The sequence below is a fragment of the Diadema antillarum genome, unplaced genomic scaffold, assembly GCF_040938485.1.
Source record: "Diadema antillarum isolate AM-2024a unplaced genomic scaffold, OU_Dant_1.0 seq00001726_RagTag, whole genome shotgun sequence".
In the NCBI taxonomy this organism is placed as follows: Eukaryota; Metazoa; Echinodermata; class Echinoidea; order Diadematoida; family Diadematidae; genus Diadema; species Diadema antillarum.
Window position 1 is genome coordinate 93,539 of NW_027272413.1, and position 25,175 is coordinate 118,713.

The 25,175-nt window shown below is 37.4% G+C and overlaps 1 protein-coding gene across 1 annotated transcript in view; it reads left to right on the forward strand.

The window, feature by feature from the left end:
* The window catches only part of LOC139711893 (tRNA pseudouridine(38/39) synthase-like), a 175,543-nt gene that overhangs the window by 79,490 nt on the left and 70,878 nt on the right, over nt 1-25,175 (forward strand). Inside the window, exon 12 of the mRNA XM_071623739.1 lies at nt 16,239-16,360. Coding sequence (XP_071479840.1) covers nt 16,239-16,360 — 122 coding nt within the window. The remainder of the gene's footprint in view (nt 1-16,238; nt 16,361-25,175) is intronic.

Consider the following 25,175-nt stretch of genomic DNA (forward strand, 5'->3'; position numbering starts at 1 on the left):
TGGTGCAGGGTCATATGTGAAGAGTGAATGGAGCAAGGGTAGTGGCATACATCAGTAAACTTTGAGGAAAATTGGACAATCCTTCGAAAAGTTCTGAATTTTAAAGTTTTGGTGCAGCTGTTGCAACATAAATTGTCACCCCGTCATAAATTGTCGCCAGACGACAATTTATGATGAGGGCTAGTGGCAAAAATTGCCGCCCGCCCTCGAAGCATATTTTGCTGGGTAATATCATTCTTGACATAGTCATTGAAATACCATAACATCTATACATGGCTACATCCATGCAAACAAGCCATGTAAAAAGTCACGGTGAGGTTTCAAGGAAGTGTGTATGTGCGCACACACATGATAATTGAGTGTCCGTTTGTGCGTGTGTGTGTGTGTGTGTGCTTGTGTGTGATGGAGCGCTCTGCATGTTGTGGGCTCTGCATGTTGTGGGAATTGTGTCGCTTGAATGTTTCGTTCCTTTTATCTCCTGCGTGCTTACGTAGACACACGAACGCTTGCACACAACACACATACGTACATAGCCCACGTACACCAAACCCCTCAGATATACGTTGTACACTCATGCAGGCACAAAACTGCGCCCACAAACACGCAACACCAAACACCCTATACACATACGTCACGTACCCACATACACACGTACGCATACAGGCACACGTATACACACAGACAAACAAACCACTACCACTATACAACCACCACACATGAACAGTTTCCACATATTGTATTATTACACTTCCAAACACACACACACACACACACACACACACAGCTATACGCAAACGCATACACAAGTCACATATTATACGCACCTACAAATCATACACAGCACATACCATGCAGCCCCCAACACACACACACACACACACACATACGCATAACTTACCAGTCATACCCACCCCACCAAAGCATAACACCGGAGCAACCACCCCAACCACATAATTCACAGTGCATGGCCGGCGACAATTTTTGACGGGGCGACAATTTATGTCGCAACAATTATTTTTGCCATCACAAATTGTCGCCATTGAGGTCAAAAATTTGAAACCGCACAAGCATCAAAAATTGTCGCCAGACGACAATTTTTGACGGGGCAACAATTTATGCCGCCAACTCTGTCAAAAATTATTGCCCCAAACCAGGGGCGACAATTTTTGACGGGGCGACAATTTATGTCGCAACAGCAGCCATCGCTGGGTGCGAGAAGACTAATTACTGCAGTTCTTGACATTGTGTATGCACAGTGATATAGAGAGAATGCCACAAAATTTTATTCTTGCATTAGAAGTACACATTCCCTTGACTTGCTACTGACATATGTCAAGGGTACTGTAAAAGTGGATATTTTCGTGCGACTCATTTTTCGCGCTACGCCGTATGAGAAGAGTTTCGCGTGTTTTTAATTCTGCGGTATCAAGACATCAACTACAGGCATACATTGCAAGCAAAAATATTTGCGTGCTTTTATTTTCGCGCTAGTTTCTGATTGCGCGAAATGTGCAAAAATTTCAACACTGCGAAAATTTCCACTTTTACAGTAATATTATTCTCCATGCTTTTAAAAGAGGTAAGCCCAATGCTTTTTCATTATGATAGAAAAGTAAAAATATGTTGAATTTTCTACATAAGTATTTCCTTCATATCATTTTCTATATGTGGTGTCATAAAGTGTTGCAGTCCTTTCACCCAGTAATGGCCGCACCACCAAATCTTTAAAAATTCACAATTTTCGTTTGTCAAATTTTCCTCATACTTTGCTGATCAATATGTTCCACTTATATTGCTGCATTTCCTCAATTCACATACATTGTACACATACATACCATAAATAATAATGTATTAACCGCACCCCCCTTTTTTTTGGGGGGGGGGGGCTGAACCTTGTTGAGCGTCCACCCAATGTTTTTTATGGTTTTACCCTATTTCGGGGTGCTGTATCCGAATCTGGATGATGCAACTCTTGCATCCTTGAGGGTTTTCAGATATTCAAAATGGCTGTCAAATATGAAAGTTTCCATGTATTTCTTTTTAAATGGTGAACAATTGAAAACAATAAATGAATTTACCCTATTTCAAGGGTGCAGAATCCAAATCTGGATGAAGCAACTCTTGCATCCTAGACTGTTTTGAGATATTCAAGATGGTCGCCAAAGTGGCTGCCAAAAACAGAAATTTCCATGTACATTTGGATTTCCTTCTTAATGGTGAAATTTTGAAAACAATTGATGGATTCACCCTATTTGAGGGGTACTGAAACCGAATTCGGGATGATGCAACTCTTGCATCCTTGAGGGATTTGAAATATTCAAGATGGCTGCCAATATGGCTGCCAAAAATTGAAATTTCCATGTATTTCCTTCTAAAGGGTGAAAATTTGAAAACAGTTGATGATATTACCCTATTTTTGGGGTGCTGAATCTGAAGTCGGATGATGCAACTCTTAAATCCATGATGGTTTTGAGATGTTCTTCAAAATGGCGGCTAAAATTAGTGGCCCCCCCAAAAAATGATATTCCTATGTACAGATGTACTTCCTTCTAAATGGTGAAAATTGAAAACAATTGATGGATTTACCCTATGTCGAGGGTTCTGAATCCGAATCTGGAAGATACAACTCTTGCATTCTTTAGGGTTTTAAGATATACAAGATGGCCGCCAAAAATGGATGCCGAAATGGCCTCCAAACACAGAAATTCCCTTGTAGGCCCCCTATTTCCTTTTATAAAAAGGTGGGGAAAAAATGGCGGTTTCACCCTATTTTGACGGTGCTGAATCTGAGCCTGGTTGATGCAACTTTTTCATTCTTGAGGGTTTTGAGATGTTCACGATGACCACCAAAATAGCTGTCAGAAATTGAAATTCCAACATGATATCTCTTTCTTTAATGCCGTGTCACACCTTTCCGGGCAAGCCTTGTGTGTGACTTGCGAAGAACAATTTTAACTGCCCGAAAGTCCCTGCAGATGACCCACACAAGATAGTACCTAGCACGTATCTCACCTGTAGTCGCGCGGAGGTGCTCACGCAAATCCTTTTTACCTGCAACCATGTTTAGGCCCTGTCACACCTTTCTGGGCAAGCTACATGTACGCGGGCTTGTTGCAAGTGGGGATTTTCCAGCATACCAGACAATTTCTGAGGGCGGACAAGGATTTGTGCGAGTTTTGCATGTGTCTTACTTGCTGGATGCATTCTACTTTAAAGGGTCTCTGAGGTAAAAAAAAATTAATTTGTGTACTGCTAAAGTGCATAAAATTAACCCCAAATAACTTATCCGACATGCTATGGATTACCAGTTAAGGAGTTAGAAGTAAATAAACGGTAATGTCCATTACTGACGCGCGGAACTAAACCCCGAGATAAGTTCCGCGCGAGGCTTTTTGAATGCGTGTGCGTTTTTCTTGCATGCACGTCAGGTTTCCCCCAAAACAGCGATTGGAAAATGATCACGATTGAGAGTTTGCTGAAATCGGTCCTAGTGCACCCGTACGAGCGCTCGCTCGAGCAAGCTAGCTAGCTAGATCGCTCGACGCCGTCTTTGTTTCTCGAACGCCGGTAGCTATTTCAAGATTTTTGTCAAGAGTTGAAGAAAATATTCTACAGATCTGCCGGTGCCATCGACTTTCAGTTCACGATGCCTGGAAACTGTTTGGCACCGGGCTGCAGCAGCAATCCCTTATCTTTGTGTTCCTTCCATAATTTCCCGAATAAAATCCGCCGTCCTGATCTTTATCAAGAATGGACAGAGCTGTTGGTTGCAGCTTATGCGAACGCCGGATCCAGTCTACCAGCAACAGTGCTTCAGCGGGCGGGCTAGCCCTCTACTGTGCGAGAGGCACTTCAGCCCGCTGGACTACTGCGATGCACTATCGTGGCAGAAGGGTATGAAGTCAAAGCGGAGACGACTTCGAAGTGATACAGTGCCGTTCTTCGAATTTCCAAGGAAAAATCGGAAAGAGGTAGGTTCAATTCATTATTGCTTATTATTATCGCGCAACTAAACTATGGTCTGATGGTGTAAATGTGAGTGTGACTGTGACTGCCTGTGAGTGTGACTCTGTCAGTCTGTGATTGAGTGTGAGCAGTTGTGAGCAGTTGCCTCTCCATGAGTCCAGTCCTGTGTGTCACTGTGAGCTCGTATTGGTTTTACCTAAAATTTAGCAAGAATTTCTTGATATTCCATAACCCCAGGGGGCTCCAACGCTTACGCATTGATGCCCCAGGTACAACTAACCAAAATCTTCCTTGCCCATGGCATTAGCATGATCAAGTCTAGTTTGGTCGGTCGCATCGTCCAAAAGACGCCCAGACAACTCTCTAGCTAAACCCCTGCCCCCCCTCCCCCCCCCCATCCTCTCTTTTTTTTCTGGTGAAACTTTACAAGGGCCATGGAAGGTATATAAGCACTCCGACTACCCTTGTAAAAATATATGGAAGACGAAAGTCACACATGTACATCCAGTTCCCTTTACTTGCAGTGATTTTTTTTCCCTCTATCTCTGTGAAACATAGTTGTGACAGGCAACATTATACATGTATTTACTCAATAATATTTATTATATGCATTCAATTTCAGAAGACCACCACAGGTGGTTTGTCATCCAAACTTCCTGCACACTCTGCTGACGTTGAGCCACTGCATGTTGCTGATGCAAGTGCTTCAGTTAAGGTGAGGGTAACAGAAGTTAAAATTACATTCGTTTACTGCAAAAACAGTTAATCTATGGTCATCACTTTCCATGATCATTGTTTGACAAGTCACTGACTCAAGATTTTGTTGAATAGATCACCAATTCTTGTCTGTATACATGTACATGTACCTATCCCAGACAACACCATTCTGGCCTACCATGCTGGCCTTAAGTGTGAGAAGAATTTATGATAGATTTCTTTTAATACGTTTCAGTAGTTGGATTTTTGCAGTGCATTATATAAGATCTGTTGATTGTAAAGGTGAATTTCATTCTTTGTAATTGAAGACACCTGTTGATATATATATTTTTTTGATACATGTAGTACATATTTGATTGGTGTAAAATTTGTCATAGATTTTCATTACCAATTTGGATTTAAAAATTGATTTTTAGAAACATAAATCTTTAAAGTGTAATTCAGTCTTGGCTTTTAGATGATTCACAGGAAAGTAGAAAATAGATCAGGATGGTGAAAGTCAAAAGAAAATCAGACAAGGAATAAGAAAGTTATGGATGTTTGAAAAATGATGTCACTTAATCTTTGCGAATGGTGAGCTGATTGTGACATATTGCCGGTCAGGGGGGGGGGTGGGGGGGGGGGGGGGGGGGGGGCTGGGCTGCAATATGTAAAACTGACTGCACATGTAGATACCACATTTTAATAGGTCCCTTGTAAAAAGAAAACAAAGTTCAGAAGAAACATGTTTTTTAAAAATGTGGGATATATGGATTAACTGGGTGTCAGTAGTGTTTAAAAACCTGCATTAATCAATTGCTCTTTATTTCAGATGGGATTGAGGTCTGATGTCCGTCTTCCAGCCGACCGCGCAGATGTAATGCTATCAATGCAGCAGACTGCCCCTGATGCAGAGCCTGAAAAGATTGTTTGTTATCACTGTGGGAGCGGAGTACCCGTCGTCAGATTAGCAGATGCTTCAGTAAATGTGAGTTTAAGACTAGATTATGCAGTTATAACCGCAATTTTACAACATTAGCATATAAGCTTTATAAGTCTTCACATGATACTTAGAATAACGGAAAATTAATGGAATAGGCTAACTCATATTATTGTATTCTATTTAGGGAGCAATATATACATGTAGGGCCTACATGTTACGAAGATGTGAACCGACACTATTGTAACTTGTTCACAGGCATTGGAATAAAAAGAAAGAATATCTTTTAAAAATTAGGAAATTCAAAATGTCAAAGAATTGAAAAGAAATGAAAAGCATCCATGCAAAATCTAATGGAATAACATCACGTATTTTTCTGACATTAGAAAGTAATTTCTGCAAATAACCCTTTCCTTTTTCTCTGATTTTCTTCAAACATAATTTTATCAGCTTTCCTGCTTTCATTACAAGCAAATTTTTCCAGCTTGTCCTGAACGTGTATGAATTTGTATGATTACAGTCCTCAGTTTGATCACAGCAGAAAAAAAAATTTGTGATATGTTAATTTCATCAATACTAAAGGTGATAAATTTCAGACATGGTTTCTCATAATCAGTAATTGAGTCAAAAAAAAAAAAAAAAAAAAAATGAGGGGAGACTTGTATGGTTACCAGTATCAGTACTAAACCATGATAGATTGTTAGTCATGTGTTTCCAGAAATGAGTAATGAGACTGTAACTTGACAAACTGATAATAATTCCATAGCTTGTAACAATAACTTAATCGACAAATATGTAGTTTGTACTAATTTCTTTTTTCTTTTTTTTTTTGTTATGTTTAGACAGATTGATGAAATCTACGGTTGACGAGCCCTATCCTCTCAAACTTACCCAAACGCAGACTGAGACAGGTACACAGACGGAAGGATTCTTCATTTGATACATCACTCTCCTCAGATTCATTGGATTCATCGGACACTGACAACATCTCCTCCTTTACAGCCTCATTCTGCGATGGATCTCCAATCAAGACACCAACAGCAAGCACACCAGCAGCAAACACACCTGTTTGGTCACCCAACACATCCTTCAGTGAGAGCGACGCGAGCTTCCTCTCTCAAGCAGAAGCAAACTACAGCCCAGTCCATGACAGAAGTATGTCATTTTCAAGGCTTCCCTCGACGGACCCTCCTTTCATATATAAGATGTGATGAATGGGCCTTGTTGCAGATCCTGACCAGGCAGTTTGGAGAGAGGATGGGAGTCTTCTGATAGTTGACATTATATAAAATAAACATCTGGACTGCTCACAATTTGCCAAAGCTCCTGTTTTGTTTTTGTTTTTGTTTTTGTTTTTTTTGGGGTTTTTTTTTTTTAGTGCATTCCTGTTTATTTCAGTGACTATGCTATTGGTGAATGCATTGATAGGGCCAATACATTAGTCAACTTTGTATTCAGAATTTGGTTTAAAAAAAAAAAAAAAAGGGCCAGCAATGATGTCACTGAAATAAAGCCTTATATAATAGGTTTTAAAATATTGTAGAGATTAATTCTTCTTATGGGCTTCCAAATCTTGGGTTTGGAGAATTCCACCCTTTCTGGACAGTGCAGTTTTTTTTTTCATAATAGGGCCTACAGTGGAACCTCGTTATATAACGAGGTCCTTGGGACCATAGAAATACCTCTTTATATCGAAACATTGTTATATCAGGGCCAAAATACTATAGAAGATAAAGAGATTGGACCAGGAAAATCACCTTGTAACGAGAGTCTGTGTTTAATATCAGTGTCCTTTATAATGGGGTTCCACTGTACTTAGCCTTATAATTATTTTACAACATGTTTAGAATTCCGGTGCAATGTTCATGGATACCTTTGATATAAAATCAAGTATGTTTATGACTTTACACCTCTAGGTCTGAAACATTTTGTTCATGAAGTATTGTAGATTATTGCATCTCCTGTGGATATTCATTGTTTTGTATGGTATTTTCGAAATCTGTAAAAAATGGGAAAATTATATCTAATTGCATATTCATTTGTATTCTTTTGTCAGATCTTCAAAGTTCTATTTTTGTATTCTACCCTATTCCTCATCTCGCATCTGCATGTCTAGTGATGAAGTATGGTCACAAAATCTGGATTCTTTGAAAGTGTACATGAGTGTGGAGGTGGTACATTGTATGTCAACATGTAGACATGGTTTGCTGTGACTGATGTTGATTCACATCACTGTGTGAGAGCTTTCTGAAATAAAACTGATGAAAAAAAAAAAGAGTGCGACATTCACATCACCATTTAGTTAGTGAATAAAAGGATGTGATGTTTTTTTTTAAATCATTATATTGCATTGTATTATTAATTTCCATTAACAATTTTTAATCAATGGAAGTCACTAAATTCACTGGGGAAGGGGAAAGCAGGGCTGCAGCCCCTAATCATTACTGCAATCGTCGGTATCGCGTCATTGCATCTAGCACACGTATAGGCAGCGAGATGTTTTGTTTTGTTTTTTAAACAAAATTCATAGGTAGTTTGTATTATTAAATTTCAAAATTAAATAGCGTAAAAGGTCAAATTTTCACCCATGCTCTCAATTAAGTACTGGTAAGTTCTATTGATAAAGACAAAGTAAAAAAATTATTCTTAGTTTATCGTCCATGACCACATCATTTTGGGGCGTTCTCCAGAATATTGGTTGTTTTTTTTTGTTCAAAAATGGGGGGGGGATACTGCAAAAACATGTGAACAATGAGGAATTAAGACTATTTTATTTTTTAGCCTCCTATGTGAATATATATGAAAAGTATCGGATCACAAAACACAGCCCCCCCCCCCATTTTTTTACAGACGAGAAACTAGCAATCAATTTTGCTTGGCCTTTGGGATACAAACATTCCCCAGCTAAATTGTGCCCAGGATTTTTTGTCGATTTCAAAAAAGAAAGAAAGAAAGAAAAGGGGGAAAAATAGGACAAGCCAAGAAATTTCAATATAGGAAAAAAAAACCCAATCCCCCCTGTTTTTATTGCTAACTCCCAACCCTTTCTCCAAACAAAAACAACAAACAAAACAAAACAAAACAAACAACAAACAAAACACCCAGCATATAACGAGGCTCAACTCTATATGTAGTACAGGGTTCACTGTGACCTAACTAGGCCGGCTCACTGATGAGCTGTAGTGTATGCCTATCCAGTTCGTCGTTAGCTACAACTCGAACTTGGGAGTTACAGGTAAATTTTCTCTGCATACAAGCAAATATCTTTCACTTGACCCTCAGTGCTACAATAAGAATCCTGCAGAAATGAAAGCAATATACTAATTAGTTATAAATTCTACAATCACGCAAAATACAGCGACTTCAAATATGAAATAAATCGGCGCCGCTGCACAACTAGCAGCATGTTCATATGTAGTCGACAGGCGACACATCAGACGCCGATGCCACATACAAATGCGATTCCAATGGGAAGCGCACGTCACATGCAACAACAATGGGAGCACGTACGTGCGCACGAAACGACTCCTTTCTTAGCTCCGACAGCTGCCTGCTGAAACGATATTCGTGGCTATCGTTACTTCAAAAGGCGATCGGTGATTGTTTCGCCGTATGAGCTAGTCTTCGTACAAGTCGTCTTTAGATTTATTATGGGAAACGTTCAGTTTTAGAAATTCAATATTTTAAAAAAGAAAAAACTTTTTAACGTTATGGATTGTTTAGGGGGTTGTTATTAGGTATATTACCCACTAGCAAAGTATTTTTTTTGGCCTCTGGTACCCTTTAAGTTCTACTTGCGGGTATTCTGTGTGACCTGCATGCCAGGTGCGTGGAGCTGATAACTCAGTGAAGGAATTCCTCTGAAGGCATGGCAGAAGTCCCACAGAATGTCATTGTCTTGGCCGCATATGGGGACTGCGAAGCACCTTTGTGGGAGTTGCCTGCGAGGTGCTGCTGCTAAGGACCTCCTATTGGCGTTCTGCGTGGACATCTGCAGGCAATCCCCGCAACTCACCCGGAATAAGTGTTGGTCATGCTCTAAGCTTGGCTGCAGGTAAATGGGACTTGCGTCCACACCTCCGGGCAACTACGGGCGAGATAAGTGCTAGGTACTATCAGGTGCAGACCAACTGCGGAGAGCTCCGGGTAGAAAATTTGTTTCCCCGCAAGTCTACCCGCAAAACTTCCCTAGATATGGTATGACAAGGCCTTGAGCATTCTCATGTTCCGAGTGACTCGGGGGGGGGGGGGGGGGGTTGCCCGCAGAGGTGTACGCAGAACACCAGTGGGAGACCCTTACTGGCAGCACCTCACAGGCAATTCCAACACAGGTACTTCGCAGTACCCGTAAGTTGCTCGTAACAGAAAATGGACTGGTTTTAAAACTCTCACGCAGGTCACACGGAATACACGCAAGTAGAAGGTAGGTAGCACGTGTCTAGCAGGTAAGACACAAGTGCGAAACTTGCAAACATTCTTGTCCACCCGCAGAAATTCTCCTGCGTGCTAGAAAATCCCTACTCGCAACAAGCCCACGTAGCTTGCCTGGAAAGGTGTGACACGGCCTTAATGGGGAAAATTGAAAATGAATTGCTAGTCTTAACCCATTTCGTGGGTGCTGAAGGTCTTCTAAGGTTTTGAGATATTTATAAATGTCCTGTATAAACTGAAACTCCTTTTTATTTTATGATAAATGGCGGAATATTGTGCTCTAAGTGAAGCGGGGGATTGAACCCATGGTGAAAAGCAATTATTCATATTTTTAAATACAATTCAGTTGAGTGAATTTGTCAAATTAACCCAAAATTAATGGCATCCAAAATGACTTGCACAATGGTATTATATACTGAGATATTCCGATATGTCTCATATAGAATTTTTGCGCATACTAACAAGATTGATGTTGACATCATACTGAAACATACAAACACAAAGATGCAACTGAAAATTCTGTTATGCAAAATAGAAATTAAAAGAATGCTTTATGTTCACCAATAATATAGAGTAAATAGAGTAAATATTGAAGCCTGCTGGTATTTGGTGTTGAAACTTTTATGGTATTCGTATGAATCTGGCTTCGTCATATTCTGGCATATTCTTATGAAACTTGACGCATATTCACTAGAAATGGCTGCATCCATGACAGCTATAGTAGATATCAATATGCGCGTGATTTCAAAAGCATTCTTCACGATTATGATATTCTTAAGTACTGAAATACTAACTGTTACCTTATGTTGTCTTTGGTTTGTTTGTTTGTTGTTTTTTTGTTAACTGCACGTTACCTGTGATTTTTCCTACCACTCGTAATGTATTATACATAGATGTATGTATGTATATGTATATTATATATATATATATATATATATAATATTTCATTATATTGCAGAAAAATGTAACATAGATACATTAAAGAAAAGTCCAACTTGTATCTAATGTATTCAAGACCACCAATATAATAAATTAATCAATTTGAGTGTTCATGGATTAAGACAAGTAATGCTGGGTAATCTCAGTAAACTTCTTTTCATCACTATCACATTATGATTGAGATGGGCATGTCTCGTCCACTGATTGTTAGTGTTCAAAACTTCTGCATGTAGAGAAAACAGTATTATCTTGCGAATATTCAACCGCATCTGAGTCTTGCCAGGTTCATTGCCTGAACATCATTATCGTACCATTTCCAAGATATCTGATGGACCTGGGGCCTGTTTCATAAAACTTGTCATCAGTGACAAGTTGTCATAGTTGTGACAAGCTACTGAAATCCTTGAATCTGATTGGCTGAGAGCAAATTTGTCATAGAAATGTGGCAGTTGTCATCAGTGACAAGTTGTCATACATGTGACAAGCTACGGAAATCCTTGAATCTGATTGGCTGAGAGCAAATTTTTCATAGAAATGTGGCAGTTGTCACTGATGACAACTTTTATGAAACGGGCCCCTGGTTTTACAGCAAGTTCAAACTGGGATCGAAGAACTACATTATGCGTTTGTTTGTCAGCAGAAAAGAGTTGGTTTTAAATTTTGTGATTTTTATAGAGACGAAAACCTGAAATCTTTCCACGCAGAAAAGGCTCATATTTTGATGGTTCCAAGAAAGGCATAACATCTACAAAGTTTTCACTGAATTATATGATGATGGTAAGCAAACAATGTGGACTATTGTGCACAAGGAGGAATCTCATGTGTGCAAAAAAAAATAACTATTGTTGCAAGGGCCAGTGCAGAATGTGCAACAAAACCCTGAATGCACCTATTTGCTCAATAATCATAAGGCAGCTGTTTAAAAAACTCAGCATGATAGTTAAACTTTGTCAAGTACTGATTTAAGCAAAAATATCTTTCTCATTTCAAGATAGTTCTATGGAGCACAAAACTCATTCAAATTTCCACTCTGTGGAATATTCCACAACTTAAGAATGATGGTCATACTAACAGTCATTACTATTATCATTTGAATTAGAATGTAAGTAGGGTTTTATCAAAAATAAAGATCTGTTTCTCAGTCATGAGTGATTACTTTCTTTTGTGAAAAAAAAGACATTTTGGCTACCATCTTGGATATCACAAAACTATCTCGGATGCAAGAGTTGCATTATCCAGATTCGTTTTAAGCACCCTAAAAATAGGGTAAATGTGACCCGCTACAACAAAATGATCCTAAAGTCGGGCGAGGTCGATTATTTGAAAATTGCATGATATAATCCCCTGATCTCTGTGCTTTAAATGGATATATAACACATTTTATAAAAATAATCGGCTGCAGAGATATCGATGTTTAAAAGAGAGCATGTCGAGACGTCTGGAAAATCACTGTTTCAGAAAAGCGCCCTAAAAGTCTTCCTTTCGACGCAATCGCGATCAAGGGACACGCAAGTCAGTTTTCACCTCTGGACAATAGAAGGTAAGCCCTAGCAACCCCCAAAGAGTTCATTCAAGCACATCAGCGTCGGCGGTCTCCTCACCAACCAATCAGTGACCAGGGTGTGAGAAGCGGCTGAGCGTAGCGCACCCCGCCCGCACGCACCAGTCATCTGGGCAGTGTGCGAGCTTCACGCTTCGGTTAGCAGCAAGCAGCAAACTGACCAATGAGATCACTCTGGTCGTTGTTAGGGGCGGAACCTATCTGTGGCGCTCAATCCAAATTTTCGAACCCGTTTCTGCTTTGTTGAAACGCCAAAAAAACATGGCTCAGAAAAACGCTATTTTTTTATCTTTCCTTTGATCATTTTGCTTCAAAATTTCGACAGATGATAGAAGACATGTTAGACTCCAATAATATATCAAAATCAGAAAATCGTAAGTTTTGACCAATTTTAACGCTCTGACTTCACACTCGATTTTCACGGCTTCGACCGTGCGCGACTTTAGGACCTTTTTGTTGTAGCGGGTCACAAATACTTCAATTTTTTCACCATTTAGAAGGAAGCACATATGAATTTAAGTTGCTGGCAGCCATCTTGACTATCTCAAAACATTTAAGGAGGCAAAAGTGGCATCATCCAGATTTGGAGTCAGCACCCTCAAAATAGGGTAAATCCATAAGTTGCTTTCAAATTTTCACCATGTAGAAGGAAATACATAGGAAGTTAAGTTTCTGGCGGACATCTTTATTATCTCAAATCATTCGAGGATGCGAAAGTTGCATCATCCAGATTTGGATTCAGCACCCTTGAAGTAGGATTGAACCATCAATTATTTTCAATTTTTCACAATTGCAAAGGAAATACATGGGAATTTCCATTTTGGCGGCCATTTTGACAGCCATCTTGAATATCTCAAAACTTTCAAGGATGTAAGAGTTGCATCATTCAGATTCGGACTCCAGAAACCTTGAATAGAGTAAAATCATCAAGTGTTTTCAATGTTTACCCTTTAGAAGGAAATAAATGAGAATTTCTGTTTTTGGCAGCCATTTTTGGCGGCCATGTAGAATATCTCAAAAACCTCAAGGATGCAAGAGATGCATCCTCCAGACTCAGACTCAGCACCCTCAAAATACGATGAAACCATCAATTGTTTTCAAATTTTCACCATTTTCCATGTGGAAATACATGGAAATATCCATTTTTGGCGGCCATTTTGGCAGCCATCTTGAATATCTGAAAATCTTCAAGGATGCAAGAGTTGCATCATCCAGATTCGGACTCAGCACCCTCGAAATACACTGTAGGATGAAACCATTGATTGTTTTCAAATTTTCACCATTTAGAAGGAAATACATGGAAGCCAGTATCAATTTTTGGCAGCCATTTTGGCAGCCATCTTGAATATCTCAAAACCTTCAAGGATGCAAGAGTTGCATCATCCAGATTTGGATTCAGCACCCTCAAAAGTTGTGCCTTTCAATGTTTTGGTGCACATAGGCCTACTCAAGGTCAAAGGTCAAGATCAAGTTCTTAAAACTTTGCAATGTCTGAAGGTATTGTGGTGTGTTTCCTAGCAATCATTTGTGTCTGATTTATCTTGAGCTTGTCCAAATAGCGCAAGGTGCATAATGGGATTTTGCATATTTCATTGTTTAGGACCCTAATTCAAAGAATGAATGAGCCAGTGTGCAAAAACTAAACCTTGTGTGAGAAAAAGCGTGCACATTTGTGTCTCCATTCACACAAAATATTCGATAGCTGATTACCAGTTGTCACAGGGCACTGCCTCTGCACCGCCCAGTAATTAGTCCTAGGCCCGAGGCCTGAGCGATGATTGCCCTCTTTCTTCTGGGTTATGCTAAACAGTCACTTTGTGGCATGGTGCGGCTCGCTGGGTCAAAATTAGCCAAAGATGTATGATGTCTTCAAGAGGACGCATCAACAAGGTGTCTATATTGCAGGATAAAAATTGATCAAAATATACAAAGAGAAATGAAAGAGGATAACATGTCACATAATAGAATTGGACAAGAAGATGATAGAATGACAAAGAAAAACACCGAATGACAGAGAAGAGGATAGAAGGGGAGGAGAGATGGAAGAGGGAATGAAAGAAGAGGAATAAAAATTTACATAACTCGGGTAGGAAAAGCGGGAAAATATGACAAGATGAAATGAAAATAATGAGAGACAAAGAGACGTAAAATAAAGGGATATAGATTAACAATAGTGCTCTACGTTTGGATAAAAATTATAGTGCTCTACTCTGTGCACTACATTCTGTTTATCTCACTTAGCTCTGCAAGATGAAAACAAAAAAAAACTTCTCAAAAAGATGGAGGAGTAGTTTTCTGGTAGTTCAAATAATTTTGCCAAAAATGACATCGATGAATTTTACATTTCGTGTACAGAAATTCTTCAGCCTGCCAACTAGCCCCATTGAATCAAAAACCGATAAGAATGATGGAGAAATGATGGAATGGTAAAGATTAACATCAAGGAAAGATGAAAAGAGCTTTATTCAATCATCCGCACCGATTGGACGCTATTCACCCAAAAATAAATACAAAGAAGGGCATTCTGTACAATTTATCGTTTAACATTAAAACTTTTGTTTAATATTCACAGATAACAAAGAATTATATGGGCAGCTTGTAGCACAGGGGCAAGAGAGACATTTCCTGTTATTCAGTGTTGGTGATTTCCCCAGACATGTTATGTTGTACAAAATTGCACTATGGTGCTTCATGGACTGGAGAGCATCCATGCAACAACATAATGTAAAGAAATTCAGTATAAAAAATATTACATTTACCACAAAACCAATAAGGGAGTGAAGGGAGACACTATATTGAGTACAAGCATGCGAATCAGAAAAGCGGAATGTTAAAAGTTCCAAAAAAAAAAGAGAAAAAAGTTATTTAATGTTGGGTAATAAAGATTACAAATAAGTACAGTTGAACCTCTCTTATCTGGCCTCCCTTTATCCGGATCTCTCTATTATACAGACGCAATCTCGCCGTGATTTTTTTTTAATAATTACGGGAGGAAAGGGGGATTCCCAACTCCTTGAGAGCTCCTACACAAACACACATGAATTACATATACTTGATACATTTCTTAATAGTTATTTAGGTAAATAATCCCAAGAATTTATAAAAGAAAATGATTTCATTCTTGCAAACACGAACCTCTATTTTGGGGTCTGTTACTGAGTGTAACAATGAAAAGGTTGCAGTATACACATTACTACATATGTGGTACTACAATGGGCTACTGTACATGTGTATGTATATTATGTACATGTATAAAGCATTGAGTCTCCCGTATCCGGCCAAATCCCTTATCCGGATGAGCCCCGGTCCCGACTTGTCCGGATACGAGAGGTTCAACTGTATATTAAAGGAATCTCCTCTTTTTATCAACATTTTTAGATGCAGTGTTTATAATGAAGAGTCACTCGAGCCGTCCACTTTGTATTATGACTCTCATATGTCAACTTGAGGGTAAAAACGCTGTTCATCTCCGTCATAACAGATACAATGTATGAGTCATTCATGAATTCCAATGAGAATCGGATCTTCAGGTGTGACACAACACATTTTTGCTGCATTGCCAAAACAATGATCCCCAAATTGTGTGTGATTTGATATTAATGTTAATGTTACTGGATTCATTATTATGTTATATTAGGTGGAAGTGGAATGTGTTTCCCATTGGACCCCATCTTTAATATTTGTACTCTCCAATTCTTTTCAAAGAGCTACCATGATCAAGCGAATGCTGGATGGTCTTACAAGTGTTCCTGTAATTACAAGTACCCATCCATGTACTGAAGAAGAGAATAAAGTAGATGGTCAATCTTCAGCCGACAATATTGGAGGTACAGGTACTCTCCTTATTTTTACTTTTACTTTGGTCTTTCACATCAGCCAGATGAAAATCAAACCTCTAGAATCTTTTAGGAGCACAAACAATCACGCTCAGTCATTTGAAATTCTCATGCACTTTTCAGAACTTATTTACAGCGAAAGCTGGCCGATTTATTTATTTCAGTACAGGGCAAAGGAAACTGGAAATAACTGATATTATATGAAACCTTTGCTAAAAAAAAAAAGAACTGGTACTCAACACAGTCACTTTATTATGAATTTAGAGATACTTGAAACTGCCCGACATGAATTTACATTCACTTGCACAAATTACAAAAGAAATAAAAAGAAAAGAAAATAATGCTTTCAAATTCTCCATCATGTATGCATGGGTAAATATCCCCAAGTTTACATGAACTTTATGTCAGGACGGACTTTGCCATGTCAGTATTCTGAAACCACCATAGAAAATGCTCAGCTCTCTTACAACAAATTTAACACATTTCAACAAATTTCCTTTCCATCACTGATGGTTTTAACGAGCTTTAACAGGTTTTTTTTCTTCACAGCTAGAAAAAACGTTAGAAATCCCAACGCACTTAACGTTTTTGCTTTTCATTTTCCAGCGGTTTTGACACTTTCAACGTATTCTATTGGCAGTCGATTACCATTTGCAACGCATTTGGAATTTAAACAATCTCAACAGAATCGATGTCATGCGTCGTGTGGCAACTCTTTTAGCCACATTCCATTGGCATGTTTTTTTCATGAACGGAATTTTGTTATTTCCATGGGACGTTTTCATTGCCACGTATTGTTTGTTTGTTTGTTTGTTTGCTTTTATTTCTGCATTCAATCAGATGCAATTTGAATGCAAACTTCAAAAAGTACAAAGACAAAGAATAACAAGTGCAGTGAAATAAATCGATAACAGTACATAAATAGATTCACATAGGTGATTGCATTGAGCAATGTAGATACACAGAAACAGAAACATAAAATAAAATATACAGTATTTTTCAGTAAACAACAGAGATAATTGAATGCAGGAGACCACCATCATAAGCGATTAAGCTTGAAATGGATGGAGGCCTCATAAAATGACTATCCAACGACATAACTCTCTTGGAGGAAGGTGATCAGGTGAGTGCAGTGCAGTTGCAGGTGAGAGTGCAAGATGCAGTTGTAGGAAGAAAATTGAGATTGACAATAAGATGACAATCTATACTATAAATATTTGTTAGCTCAATTGGTTTGGAGAATATAATTGTATCAAATATCGTTTAAGTGAAGCTTTCAAAGAATAAATACTTGAACAAGACTTTATATTATCCGGGAGATTATTCCAAATATCCGGACCCGAATGTCTTATAGATTTGTGAGTCACTAATAATTTGGGATTCAAAAGGTGGAAATTTCTACATATACGAGTAGGGTACGAATGGACAGAAGTATTGAACCTAAACATGTTATCAAACGATGATGGAAGTTGATGATGTATATATTTGAACATAATTACTGCTACTTGAATAATATTCAAATCAAAAACCTTCAATGTTTTAAGCTCATGAAATAAAGAATCAGTATGAGCCAGAAAATGCGATCCTGTACAAATACGTATAACTTTCTTTTGTAATTTAAATATAGAATTTATTTTGGTAGAGCCGCAAGTACCCCATACAACATTGCAATAACTTATATATGGGAGAATTAAGGAATTATATAATAGAAATAAAGTTGAACGAGGAAGAAAGAACTTCAGCTTGGAAATTATCCCTATATTTCTAGAAATACACGTTGTAACATAATGTAAATGCTCATTCCAAGTCAAACTTTCATCTATATATACTCCTAGAAATTTTGAATTCATTTTCTTTTCTAATGGGATATCATCAATGTTAATATGTATCAACGTATCTTCATTATGAGAATGAAGTTTGAAATGAATAAAATGAGTCTTTTTTATATTCAAAGAAAGTTTATTAGACTTAAACCAATTTGATACTTTACTAATTTCAATATTTAAAGTGTCATTTAAAATCTTAAGATCTTTATGAGAATAAAATATATTCGTATCATCAGCAAATAGAACAAAAGAGAGAAGAGAGGATGTATTTATGATATCATTAACATAAAGAAGGAATAATAATGGGCCTAGAATTGAGCCTTGAGGAACACCACATTTAATTAAAAGGGGGTCAGATTCACAACCATTAAAAATAACATATTGTCTTCTATTAGTTAGATAATCTTTAAGCCATAAAAGTGCTTGTCCTCGAATACCGTAATGACTAAGTTTGGTGAGTAAAATAGAATGATCAAGAGTATCGAATGCTTTACTCAAATCGCAAAATATACCTGCAACATGTTCTTTGTTTGCAAAAGCACTCGTAATTTTGTCATAAATTTGTATTAGTGCTAAATCAGTTGAATAATTTTTTCTGAAACCATATTGATTGGGAATAAATAAATCATACTTATTAATAAATTTAAGAAGTCTATTATAAACAATTTTTTCTAAGATTTTGGATATACTAGGCAATAAAGAAATAGGACGATAATTGCTAATTTCATGAGGATCATCTTTTTTATGTACAGGATTAACTTTCGCTATTTTCAGCAGGTCAGGGAAAATACCTTGTGATAAAGAAAGATTAAATATATAACTTAACGGTTCTGCGAGTGGATAAACTATTTCTTTCAATAACATCATACTTATTTTATCAGAACCACAAGATTTAGAGCTATTTAAAGATTTAGTGATACTAATGATTTCACTGGGACTTGTTGGGTTAAAATAAATAGACTCTTGATTTTGGTCAAAAAGATAATCTGTAAAATGAGCAGAAGTATTGCTAATTTTAGTAGCAAGTTCCGGACCGATATTAACGAAAAATGAGTTAAATGAATTAGCATACATATTAGGATCATTTATTTTAATACCGTTTAATGTGATATCATCCGTTGGCGGAGAATCAGGCTTCTTACCTAGGACCTCTTTAATAATTTTCCATGTTGCATTAATATTCGAAGAAACCTTTTTCATTCTATCAGAAAAATATAATCTGCGGGATAAACGAATCAATTTTGTCAATTTATTTCGATAAACTTTATACATATTCAAATTAGATTCAGTTGGGTTACGAATATGTAACTTATACAAAAAATTACGAGTGTTTATGGATTTCAAAATACCTTTTGTAATCCAAGGATTTCTTGGTTTATTTCGGTTACTTTTTATTCTGCATAAAGGAATATTATTTTCATAATAAAACAACAATTTATCATTAAAACATTTATATACCAAATTAACATTGTTAATACTATAAATATCTGTCCATTCCTCTAAAAATAAATTCTGTTTCAATAATTCCACATTACGTTTTGACTCTTTATAGTACCATATTTTATCATGTAATTTATTACGACCCACTTTACATTCACAAATTGAAAATATTGGTAAATGATCAGAAACTTCAGAACATAATATACCCCCCATAATTGTATTATTATACACATTCGAAAATATATTATCAATCTGAGTTGACGAGTGTGGATTTATCCTGGTGGGTCTATTGATAATCGACATAAAACCATATGAATACATTAAATGCATAAAATTAAGGGAATTATTGTTATCGGATGTGGGGGAAAAGTTAATGTTGAAATCACCAAAAATAAAAACATGTTTGCTTTCATTACCTATCTTATGGAGATATAAATCCAATTCATCACAAAATAATTCACAATTCAGATCAGGAGGTCGATAAATTAAACCTATAATAACGTTTTTAGAGATTGGGTTCTCAATTTCAATAAATAACGTTTCTGCATATCTTAACGTGATTTCAGAACGGATTTTGAACTGTAAATTTTGCGCAATATAAAACGCAACACCGCCACCCCTTTTTCCTTGACGATCAGCCCTAACTAATTTATGATTGGGTAAATTAAAGATATCTGGGGAGTTTTGATGTAACCAAGTTTCACTTATTCCAATAACAGAAAATTCAAAATTGTTTAAAGAGTGCAAAAGATTTTCCAAATATTCAAAATTTTTATTCAAACTCCTAGAGTTTATATGAAGAAGTGAAATATTATCTGAACTATACGATACAATATCATTGAATTCAAGGGGTGTGTAATATTTACTGTCGCGCATAGGCATAATGTCAGCAGGAATATCGGGGGTATTCACATGTGACGACGCCATTCCGTAATACAGAGATGTAAATTACCGGAGATTTGAGAGACAACAACTGCATAGGTGCTAATGTGCATTTTGCAAGTGCATACTACTGTGCAGGTGTGTGTGCAAAGTGCAAATGTGTGTGGGGTTTCAATATACAATACAAAATTTGGTACAATTAGACCCATCTTGGTCACACTTACAATAATTACTAGTACGCAATTACAACAGATCACCAGGGGATAGCCGGACCACTCAGTATAAAGGTGTTGTGTTTTAAAACACGTACAGACAGAGAATTCAAGGACCGTGACACTTGCCCAGTTAAAGTTCAGGGAGACTTTCCCGTATACAGGGGGGGGGGGGGGGGGGGGGGAGTAAAGGGGAGTAAACAGTAAAGGTACATTTCTTGCAACATCTGTATTGGCTATTGAATGTGGGACTTTTAACCATGCACCCATTAACACACGTATCAGAGAAAAAAAAAACAGTACAAATACTGAATGGAAATCAGGGTGTTAATAGCAACCCGTTTAACATGCGTCAAACGCAGGTGCTACTTGCAGTGGCTTAATTACCATTGGAGATCAGTCGGCCGTGGCGCGAAAAAGCAGCCACGCCTCGTGTCGACACACAACATGTGAACGATTATACATTCATGGAAACTGCTTACTGTACATGTATAATACGGACGTCTTATCAATGGGTTCGGAGTTTCAACAGGTGATTCGTAGAACAAAGGGATTTTTTTTTTTTCCGGACAGTTCACAGGAGGATAAATATCTGCCAAAGCAGTGAGGGATGTGCTGTACTAAAAATAATAATAATAATAAAAAAAATCGGAGTTCAATACCAAAAAATGTGGGAGGTTTAAAAGAACCATCTACCAGTTATAAATTAAAAGAGATTAGTGACTTTCTTTAAAAATTTAAAGTTATGGGTTCAAAAACATTTTGAAACTATGAAGTGAAATATGTGGGTAGAAATGTCTGGCTTCAATCTATACGTGAAAAAATGAGGTACTATAAACTGTCACCATACTGTGGAGAATGACCAGGTGGTGGATGAGCATAACCTTGCAAAATTGAACCGTGTATCCCTAAAATGATGACCGAAAAAGGTTTTCTTTTTTTCCCGTTAAACTTTTTTGATAACCGCCATCAAAAAAAAAAAAAAAAAAAAAAAAAATATATATATATATATATATATGTACATATGAATGTATATAATAGGAAATAAAAATGGTTGAAACAAACCATGGTTCTATCATTCATTACACACAGCGTTGGGAGTCACAGTGGATCAACAAGGAGGACAGATAGCGGAGGCGTGGAGGGGAAACCTCGCCCTGACATTGGTTTACGCACAAGACACGTAATTAACAACACATATATTTGTAGTGATGTTACAAGGTACAATTGAGTTCTACGGTTAAATATCGAAAAAGGAAAAATGTATGGAAGCTTAGTTGACAATTGGTTGACTTTAGATGTTCTTGCTCAATAACAATAAGTTGTAAGAAAAAGGAAAACTGTCAACCAAAGAGCTCCGGATGGGAATGTGCTTTGACATTCCCATTCCCAGTAATGGTGGACTTGGCAATTGAAGGCAACCATTTTCAATCAAAGATTACGTAACTTTTTTATGAGTCAAAGGGCGATGCCCGTCAATAAATCCAACAGGGCAAATAAAATCTTCCTGTATGGTAGCTTTTTAATGGTTCCTGGAAGGTAGTGACAAACATACATTCTTTTCGTGGCTAATGTGTTAAATTATTATTTTTTCTTTATTTGTTATTTTTTTTTAACTCAACCAACGCCATTGTGCCTTACATGATCCTTAGCCACAATAAAACCAATACAAGTTGATCATGAGAGTCAAAGTGTCGAAGTATTTGACCCCTCCATACGAACAGGAAAAATGGCTCAAAAGACCGATATAAAATATTAGATATAATTTTTGCCGTGGTGAGGAAGGGGAGCCACGCCCTGTGTCTATATTTTAGACGTGTGTGGACAACTATAAAGACTACACATTTGTTTGTTTTTTTTTTATATATAATTATGGTTACGTTGCAGAAATAACTGAATAAAATCATTGGTTAACACAAATTCATTATACAAATTCATTACAAACTTTAGAGTTCCTTTATATGAAAACCAAAGGACCGTGGCCCTTGTCCAGTTAGGGAGGGGAGGGGGGGGGGGGGAGTAAAGGGGGAGTGAAGGTACATTTCTTGCAATCTCTGTATTGACTATCAAATACGAGACTTTTAACCATGTACTCAGTACCCATTAAAAGACACGTCGAAGAAAAAAATACTGTACAAATATTGAATGGAAATCAGGGTGTACAAACAGGAACCCGTTCAACATGCGTCAAACACAGGTGCCACTTGCAGTGGCTTGATTAACATACAGAGATATAAGTAGGTCGTGGTGTGAAAGAGTAGCCACGCTCAGTATCTACACTAAACATGTGAACGATTACACATTCTTGCAAAATTCTGATAGTACACATGCATAGAATAAGAACGTTACGTCAGTGGGAACACCTCTGACTTTCACAAAGATGATTTGCAAAACAAAATAATTTTGTTGGGCAAGTACAGGGATAAATGCCTGCCAAAGCAGTGCAGGGGATACTATACTGAGAAAATCGAGGTTCAATAACAGGAAGTATATATGGAGGTTTGTAAAAACCGTTTGCCAGTTATCAGTAAACTTCAAATTGATTAGTAACTTTCATTCAGAAAGTTGGAGATATGGGTTCAAAAAAGTTTTGAAACTTAAAGGGAAACAGGCAGGTGAACATTTCTGGCTTTACAATTAATACGTGAAAACGTAAGGTACTAATTGTCAACATTCAGCTCGCAGGCTGGTGGCGGATGAACATAACCTTGCCGATTTGAACTGTGTACCCCTACAGTGATGACAGAAACTGATTTCCCTTTTTTCTCATTAGGTTTTTCACCTTACCGGTTATCAAAATCTTTACAATATAATGTGATTTCTTTAAATATAATAATTTATGAAGTGAATCTCTATACATTGATTCACAGTGGATCAACGAAGAGGTCGGATAGCAGAGGCGTGGAGGGGAAACCTCGCCCTGACATTGGTTTACGCATGCACAAGACACGTAATTGGCCACATGTGGTGAGGCTAATACACAATTGAGTTCTATGGTTGAATATCAAAACAAGGAAAAATGTATGGAAGCTTAGCTGACAATTGGTTGACTTCAGATGTTCTTGCTCAGTAACAATAAGTTGTAAGAAAAAGGAAAATTATCAACCAAAGAGCTCCGGGTTGGAATGTGTTTTGACATACCCGGCCGCAGTGATGGTGGATTTGACCATTGAAAGCAGCCCATTTTCAATCAGAAATTATGTAACTCTCTTTATTTATCAAAGGATAATGCCCGCCACTAAATCCAACGGGCAAGACAGGGTATAAAATGGAACATTCCTGCATGCATGGCAGCCTTATTTAGCTGCTGAAGGGTGGTGACAAACATACATTCCTTTCGACGCTAAAACGTCAAATGTTGTTATTTCTTTTTCTTTAATTATCATTTCTTCTTAACAAGCTAACGCAGTTGTGCCTTTCAGTTGTTCTTCGTCACAATAAAACCAATACAGATTGATCGTGAAAGTCCAGGTGTCAAGGTATTTGACCCTTCCGAACGAACAGCAAAAATGGCCTAGAAGACCGATGTAAAATATTGACTATAGCTTTACCGTGGTGAGGAGAAGGAGCCACGCACTGTCTATATTTTAGACGTGTGTGAACAACAAATACAGGGATTTCGTGTTTATTTTGTTTTTTTTTTATACAAAAGTATAGGTATGCTACAGACATTATCTGGATCATCGGTTGATACAGAGGATATACAAAATTCAGAAGGTAGTTAAATTAAGCTCGAACGTAATTCATCAATAACAATTCACAACAAATGAATAGATAATTTGTGATTTTAAGAAGTACTTTTGAATGCAATGTATCGTAGTAACAAAAGAAAGGAATGGAAGGTCATGCCAGTAGAGGAAGAAGATTCACGCACGTGGTTCAACATTTTTAAAGGCAAAGGACTACCTTACATTCGCCAAAAGAAAAAAGACAACAAAAATAGAAAGAAAAAAAAAAAGGACCAGAGTTATCAGATAAACCTTACTCAAAACGACTGGACAGAATTTCCCTACGAAAAATAAGACAACACAAAAAGCAAATATTCAAGCAGTCGTTAAAGTCAGATTACTACTGTAGTGAATGCATGCTTTGAACAAACCAATCTAACCTTGGAAATATTTCGGTGCTATAAATTTGTTGTTGTAGTGACAAATATACATTCCTTTCAAGGCTCATGTGTTTGACTTTTTTATTTTCTGTTAGTCAACATGAATGTGCCTTGGGTAGTTCTTAATCACGATGAAAGTCAAGGTATCGAAATAGTTGACCCTTCCATACGGCCAGTGTGCCTAGAAGATATTAAGCAGCCGTGGCGTGGAAGAGAAACAGCGTCCTGTGTCTGTTTTAGAAGTGTGTGAACATTATAACTACATGTTTTAAGCTGTGGGTATAAGCTGTGGGGATAAGATTATTGATTGATACAGGGGATATACAAGACTCAGAAAT